We start from the raw sequence: 8370 nt of genomic DNA on the forward strand, positions 1-8370 counted from the left end.
CCTGCACAGCTTACAGTATTTACTATCTGGCCTTTTCCAGAAGAAGTTCACCAACAAAGTTCTATACAACAGTGCCTGCCATGGTAGATCCATGTCACGTGAATCTTTAATTATAGTCCTGTGTAATTGTCATGTAGTCTTACTGTGTGACAGGCATGGCTCTAAGGACTTTATAAGGACTATCTCATTTATTTCCCATATTAAACCTAAGATGCGGAATTTCCCCAGTTTTGTAGGTGAAGAAACCAAGGCACAGAATCATCAAGAAACTTACAGAACATGCTCAACGCCCCTCGGCTTCTGTGAACTCTAGCTTCTTGACCCTTCTTATCCCTGCAAGCTTGATCTCTGCGGTCCACTCAACCCACAGTGGGCACCATGGTGCTGCTACTGCTACTGCTGCTACTCCTTTTTGTTTTGTCTTTTACATAACTTTTCGAACTAGAATTGAGATGAGGTTGGCTCATGTGGGAGAAGCTGAGGGGCAGTGAGCTTAGGTGCAGTGGGTACGAGCAAGCTGGTCTGTAGTGCAAAGAATGAAGTGTACAGGGGCGCCTGGGTGGCTCAGTCAGTTAGGCGTCTGCCTTTGGCTCAGGTCATGCTCTTGAGGTCCTGGGATCCAGCCACGCGTCAAGCTCCCTGCTCAGGGGTGTGTCTGCTTCTCCCTCTGCCTCTGCCCCTCCCCTCTGGTTGTGCTCCAACCTAAATAAAAAATCTTAAAAAAAAAAAAAAAAGAATGGGGCGTACAGGCAGAGACGAGAGGAAGCACTCTGGATCCTCTTCTCTCATTTAATAATAATTTGTTGAGTAATAGTAAGAACTGGCCAGGTGTCTGCCGGGGCGTGTCTCAGTGAATGAAACAGACATCATTCTCTTATGGTCTTGTGGGGAAAGCAGACAATAAAAAACATTTTAGGGACGCCTAGGTAGCTCAGTGGTTGAGTGTCTGCCTTCGGCTCAGGGCGTGATCCTGGGGTCCTGGGATCGAGTCCTGCATCGGGCTCCACGCAGGGAGCCTGCTTCTCCCTCTGCCTGTGTCTCTGGGTCACTCTCTGTGTGTCTCTCGTGATTAAATAAGGAAAATCTTTTTAAAGAATAATTTCAATGTAGTCCGCACAATGAAAAACCATCACAAATATTTGATTTTTTTAAAGACTTTTTTAAATTAAAAAAAAATTTTATGATTTTTTTAAAGATTTTTTATTTATTCATTCATGAGAGAGAGAGAGAGAGAGAGAGAGAGAGAGAGGCAGAGACACAGGCAGAGGGAGAAGCAGGCTCCATGCACCGGGAGCCCGACGTGGGACTCGATCCCGGGTCTCCAGGATCGCGCCCTGGGCCAAAGGCAGGTGCTAAACCGCTGCGCCACCCAGGGATCCCCATGATTTTTTTTTTTAACAGGCTTCCTCATCTGGAAGATGGAGATAAGCCGTATACCTGACTTGGGATCTTCGCAAGGATGGAGATGACATAAATGTGTGTGGCACGTACAGTTCAATAAATGTACATTGCCTTCTGCTGTTAAGAGGTAAGGGAGGGAATAAGTCCAGGGAACTGGGTGCATCATGACACTTAAGACATTGCAACCACCAGTTATAATTGTAGAGAAGAGTCTCAGGTGAGCTGTGCACAGGAGGTGTTTTTAATATTTCCTAATGGGGCTCAGTCAGCAAAATCCAAAAGCAGGGAAGTTCTATACATTCACTGGAGGAGCAGGTCAGGAGCTGTCTTTGGGCTGATGGCAGTATAACTGAGTCGGTCCTGTCGCAGGAGGGCCTTGTGCTAGTGTGTGTATAGAGCAGTGGCAGCAGCTCTGCTTTAAATCAGAGTCACTTGGGCAGCTGAGAAAATAGCCAGGCCTACCCTCAGGGATTCCCATCCATTCTTTCTGGGACAAGGCCCTGGCATTGTTTTTGTTTTTGCTGTTTAATTTCTCCAGATGATTGAGGTTTATGGTCAGGCCTGATGCCACTCGTGGTGAGAATTAGGCTTAGCTCAGGGAGTTTCTGACAAAAGACAGAGAGCTGTGAAATGGGCAGTGCCTTTCTGTGGTTCAGTGAGGTCATGAGGAAGGCTGAAAGGGGCTTTTTTTTTTTTTTTTTTGTAAAACATTTTATTTACTTATTCATGAGAGACACAGAGAAAAAGGCAGAGACAGGCAGAGAGAGAAGCAGGCTCCCCGTGGGGAGCCCAGTGTGGAACTTGATCCCAGGATCCCGGGATCATGCCCTGAGCCGAAGGCAAACGCTCAACCACTGAGCCACCCAGGTGCCCCTGGAAGGAGTTTTTATTACCCAGCCAAGGACGTTGGAGCACCATCCTGAGACCAGAGAGGAACCTTTGAGGGGCTTTAAGTGGGAAAATGAGGGAATGGCTTGATGAGATCTATACTAGAGGTTGATCCCTCTAACAAAGTGCCATGAATCAGAATGAATGCAGTGAAGAAGCCTTTAGAGCCGGCCCCCAGATGGTCGGAAACCCAGATTCGAGTCCAGTATTCCTGCTACGAATGTCCTCTAGCGGCCCCGTCTATCCTTTGGAGATACCCTGTGTTATAAGTGGCCAGTTTCTTGTCTGTATTCCTTCCACTGGGCTGTCCGCTTCCTCAAAGCAGAGAATATCTCTTTTTTAATTTTTTTAAAAGATTTTATTTATTTATTCATAGAGACACAGAGAGAGAGAGAGAGAGAAGCAGGTTCCATGCAGAGAGCCTGACGTGGGACTCGATCCCGGGTCTCCAGGATCAGGCCCTGGGCTGCAGGCAGCACTAAACCGCTGAGCCACCGGGGCTGCCCGAGAAGATCTCTTTAGGCTCAGCATCTAATATGTACTAGATATATAATAAATATTTATTGAATGAACTCTGTAGAGCTGTAAACTGGATACACAGCTTACTTATCTTCTTAGGGCAATTCTCAAAATTTTGTGTCTCAGCTGCTTTCACAGTATTCCCTCCTAAGGGCAATAAATGCTTCATATCCACATCATTGTCCCATAGGGGGAATAGAAAGTTTGACAGGATTTTGGGCAGCCCGGGTGGCTCAGTGGTTTAGTGCCGGCTTCCGCCCAGGGTGTGATCCTGGAGACCCAGGATCGAGTCCCACCCACATCGGGCTCCCTGCAGGGAGCCTGCTTCTCCCTCTGCCTGTGTCTCTGTCTCTCTCTCTGTGTGTATCTCGCGTGGATAAATAAATAAAATCTTAAAAAAAAAAGTTGACAGGATTTAAATGCTGTTAAAAATAATGGAGAAGAATGGAAAACAGTATGGCAGTTCCTCAAAAAATTGCAAGTAGAATTACCATATGACCCAGCAATCCCACTTCTGGGTATTTACCCAAAAACATTGAGAGCAGGGTCCCAAAGAGATACATGTATACCCATGTTCATAGCATTATTCACGATGGCCAAAGGGTGAAAGCAACTCAAGTGTTTATCAGTGGATGAATGGCTAAGTAACATGTGGTCTATATATACCATGGAATATTAATAACATTCTTACTAATATTTATTACTTATTTATATTTCTTTAATTCATTGATTTATTATTAATATTAATATTCCATTGCATGTATAGACCACTTGTTCCAGGACACATGCTACAATACAGGTGAACTTTGAGAACATTATACTAAGTGAAATAAGCCAGTCACAAAAAGCCAAATACTGTTTGATTCCACTTACATGCAGTAGGTAGTCAAAATCATGGAGACAGAAAGTAGATTGATGGTTGCCAGGAGCTATGGGGGAGAAAGGAACAGGGAGTTGTTTAATGGGTACAAAGTTTGTTTTGCAAGAGAATAAGTGTTCTGGAGGCTGGTTGCACAACAACATGAATGTACTTAACAATTGAACCATATGCTTAAAAATGGCTAAGATGACAAGGCCTCTTTTTTTTTAAGATTTTATTTATTTATTCAGACACAGAGAGAGAGGCAGGAACACAGACAGAGGGAGAAGTAGGCTCCCTGTGGGGAGCCCTATATGGGACTTGATCCCGGGTCTCCAGGATCACACCCTGGGCCGAAGGCAGGCGCTAAACCACTGAGCCACCCGGGGATCCCTAAGATGACAAGTCTATGGCATGTGTATTTTACCACAATTAGAAATGGAAAAGAAAGAAATACAGAGGAGAGGTAAATAAAAGGACATGTGAAATAAAGAGCAGAGTGCTCATGCATGAATCCATTAACATCTATAGATTTATAGAAAGGAAAAAAAAGTTTTGCTGGTAAAACAAACTGCTGTTCTCATCGCACTGAAGCCCTGAAGCTATTCCCCTTCAGAATCTCCTTGAGACTCTGACCGTTTGTTGAGAAATTCTGACCTGAGTTAAATATTGCCTAACCTCTTTGTGGGCACTCTAGACCTCTCTCTGATTAACCACCTTGTCAACATCCAGCAAACGTCAATCCTGATTTCTTCAGTAGTGATGCCTATGGAATGAATATGGAATGCAGGCAAGATGAGTATTTCATGTTCGAGAGGAGATTCAACTGGTTTAGACTCAGCAATTGGAGTTACGATAGGAAATTGTGAATGCTAATCTGAAGGCAAAGCCACCGGTCACATAACACCTATATGATATTCTGATTCCAGAGGGAAGGTGGAAGACTGATCCATTTACTGTGCCATTTTCCAGTAGGCAAATATTTGTAAGTATGTGGAATTGGTCATGAAATTATATTGGATGAATCACTTTTCTGGTTATGAAAATAATATATACTCATCATAGAAAATCCAGGAAGGAATAAAAACAAACAAAAGTCATCTAAAAATCTTACCATTCAGAAAATGTCACTACCTAAAATTTTGTGTATCTGTTTTTGACCTTTTCTCTTCATATGTGATTCCTAAATAAAATTTGAATCAGACTCTATATGCTGTTTTTATTTATTTTTTATTTTTTTTAAAGATTTTATTTATTTAACAGAGAGAGAGCATGCAAGCAGGGGGAGCAGTAGGCAGAGGGAGAGGTAGAAACAGGCTACCCGAGGAGCAGGGACCCCGGTGTGGGGCTCAATCCCAGGACCCCAGAATCCTAACCTGAACCAAGGGCAGATGCTTAACCCACAGAGCCACCCAGATGCCCCATATATGCTGTTTTTAAATGACAGCTTTATTCAGGTATCATTTATACACCATACAGTTCACCTCCTTAAAGTGTACACTTCAGTGATTTTTAGTATATTTACAGTTGTGCAGTTCACCACCACAGTCAACTTTAGAGAAGATTGCTTACTTTCTTCAAGAAAAACTACACCTGTTGGCAGCCACCCCCCTTTCATTCCACCCCACTGCCCCCCTCATCCCTCCGCCCCAGTCCTAGTCAACTACCAGTCTATTTTCCATCTCTATAGATTTGCCAATTCTGGACATTTCATATAAATGGAATCATACAATATGTGGTCTTCTGTGTTTTTAACTTAGTGTTTTCGAGGTTCATCCATGTTTTAGTATATATCAGAATTTTTTTTTTTTTTTGGCCAAATACCATTCTCTTGTATGGATAGGCTACATGTTTATCTATCAGTTGACAGGCATTCAGGTTGTTTCTACTTTTTGGCTATTAAGAATAATGCTGCTATGCACATTTATGTGCAAGTTTAGCCATTTGGGACCTTGCAGTTTCTTCAAAGTTTGAAGAAAATTCTTACATGTACAGCTTCCACATCTTTTGTTACCCTAATGTAAACTTACAGAAGTAGAATTGCTGACTAAAAGAACATTGCATTTTACAGAACTTGTCAGATGGTTTCTAAGAAGGCTGCATTAAAAAATAAAAAATAAGAAGGCTGCATTGATCTTCTCTGTGCTCCCTTCGGTGTTATTAGCCTATGTGCTTAGTGATGGGCTTTTTTTTTTAAGATTTTATTTATTTATGTATTTAGAGAGAGTGCATGTGCGAGCAAGGGGAGAAGCAGAGGGGGAGGGAGAGGGAGTCCAGCAGACTCCCTCACTAAGGGCAGAGCCCAAGATGGGCTCTATCCCATGACCCTGAGACCATGCATGACCTGAGCCAAAACCAAGAGTCAGATGCCTAACCGACTGAGCCACCCAGGGGACCCAGTGATGGGCATTTAATATCAAGTGCTATAAAATGGAAGCCCATGAGTTTTTGAAAAGACAGGGTCCCTGGCATCAAGATGCATATGTCCATTTTTAGACCAGATGAGCAGATGTAGGTACAAGGGTATTAGGTAGCAAGGTTATGTACATTATAAGGAGAGAAAAATAGAATGGTTAGATAAAGTAAACACCTGCCTGGGATGAGATTCACAGAGATATAATCATCAAACAACTTTTTATACCTAGAAGCTAAACGAAAAAGTTAATGGAACCAAACTGGCCTACGACTAGTTGGTCCAAAGTCATAAAATATCCAGATTGCTTAGTCTGAATGCTTACCCTGTTTTTCAGAAGACTTGGATATCAGCACAGTGCCCATTGGCTCTTCGGGCTTATCAGATCTGGCTCCGGCTGCTTTGCAGCCTCTATTATCTCACCATTTCGTCACTAAATAGCATCCCCTTATTGCCCTGTTTCTCATTCTTGTGTATTCAGAAAAGTACAAATTAAAGATGATAAAATCCACAAGTAGTTCAGCTTTATAACTGAATATGGGAAGAAATGGGCCAGCCTTGCTCAGACTTACCCTGTTGATGCTGACACTGGCATGATCTCATGCCCAATGTGACTACCAAATTCCATCCAAAGCAATTGACCCATCTGGATCCAGAAAGACTATTAATCTGTAAAATCTGGGATGGAAAAAGTTATAGAGCTCTTCCAACAAGCTTCTTTTAAGCAACTGTTAATGCGGAAGCTGGTTACAGTGCCGCTTTTTTTTTTTTTCCAACTACTGCGACTCAGCCTTTTGAAACTAAACCATACCACATTGCAGATTCCATTTTCTAACAGGTCACACCCACTTGTGTTACACAACTCTTTCAGAAAACACCACATAGGTAGTTGGCAGAAAGTGCCCTGCTATTATCAGGAAGTTTGACTGGCAAACACAAGCTTGAAAAAAACAGAAACCTCTTTTCTCTTTTCCTTGCAGCTGTAAAGATGTCTGACAAGAACCAGATAGCTGCCAGCGCCTCCCTTATTGAGCAACTGCTGTCTGAAAGGAATTTTGAGGATCTTGGCAACCACCTTACTGACCTGGAGACTCTGTGTGTGACGAAAGAAGATCTCCAGGAGACCATTGTGGTCAGGGCTGTGTACAGAGTCCTCAAACACTGCCCCTTGGTGGCTTTGAAAAAGAAAGCCAAACACTTGCTGTCAGAATGGAAAGCTCTTTATAAAAAGGATCTCCACTTCAAACCGAGGGACAAATCTTTCCCTACGGGTAGAAATGAAGAAAACTCAAGACTTTCTCATGACCCAAGTCAGGATGAGCTATCAGGCGGCTCCAGCTCTAATTCTTCATCACACAGTGTTGCAGAAGCCATTGAAATGATTGTGCCTGAAAATAGCACAAGTCAGACGGAACCTAAGGAGGAGCATTTCAGGGGCGGTGACCCTAAATCCACTGCCCAGAGATCCAGTGAATTGCTGGATCCCGTGGTACCTGTGAGAGCTAAATGCACAGAGCTTCTTTATGAAGCTTTAACTAGTCCTTTCACAGAGCAGCCCAAAGCTGATTTGTGGCGAGACTTTGCAAGAGAAATTGAAGAGCACATTTTTACCCTTCATTCCAAGAACCTCAAAAAATACAAAACTTGTGTGAGAAGCAAAGTTGCCAATCTGAGGAACCCCAAAAATTCTCACTTACAACAAAACCTGCTCTCTGGGACCATGTCTCCAAGAGAATTCGCCAAGATGACTGTGATGGAAATGGCAAACAAGGAACTGAAGCAGTTGAGAGCCTCCTACACGGAATCTTGCATACAGGAGCATCACCTTCCCCAAGCGATCGAGGGCACACACACAAGAAAAATAAAATGCAGACGCTGTGAGAAGTTCAATTGCAAGGTCACCGTAATCGCCAGAGGCACACTTTTCCTTCCAAGTTGGGTACGGAATTCAAATCCAGATGAGGAGATGATGACCTATGTGATCTGTAACGAATGTGGGGAGCAGTGGTACCATAGCAAGTGGGTGTGCTTATAATTGTAAATAAATGTTCTCTTAACCAAGAACCAGAGTGATACCTTTTTTTTGATACCACCCTGTTATGCTTGCTTTTAAAATCTAATACAGGGGGGAAGCCCGGGTGGCTCAGCAGTTTAGCCCCTGCCTTCAGCCCAGGGCGTGATCCTGGAGTCCCGGGGTCGAGTCCCACGTTGGACTCCCTGCGTGGAGCCTGCTTCTCCCTCTGCCTGTGTCTCTGCCTCTCTCTCTCTCTCCCTCTCTCTCTCTCTCTCT

General features: G+C 43.5%; 1 protein-coding gene across 1 annotated transcript; it reads left to right on the top strand.

Moving 5' to 3' along the window:
- The first annotated feature begins 2147 nt into the window (after positions 1-2147).
- Positions 2148-8115, top strand: TCEANC (transcription elongation factor A N-terminal and central domain containing). Its single transcript, XM_055337974.1, has 2 exons — positions 2148-4652; positions 7061-8115. Exon 2 carries the CDS (start codon positions 7069-7071, stop codon positions 8113-8115), a length of 1047 nt encoding a protein of 348 aa, XP_055193949.1. The 5' UTR covers positions 2148-4652; positions 7061-7068.
- The last annotated feature ends 255 nt before the right edge of the window (positions 8116-8370 follow it).

Source organism: Nyctereutes procyonoides, unplaced genomic scaffold (assembly GCF_905146905.1).
Source record: "Nyctereutes procyonoides isolate TBG_1078 unplaced genomic scaffold, NYPRO_anot_genome, whole genome shotgun sequence".
NCBI lineage: Eukaryota > Metazoa > Chordata > Mammalia > Carnivora > Canidae > Nyctereutes > Nyctereutes procyonoides.

Bases quoted from the DNA above. Each gene is read 5' to 3' on its own strand.
- TCEANC (XM_055337974.1), top strand. From the start codon at position 7,069: ATGTCTGACAAGAACCAGATAGCTGCCAGCGCCTCCCTTATTGAGCAA.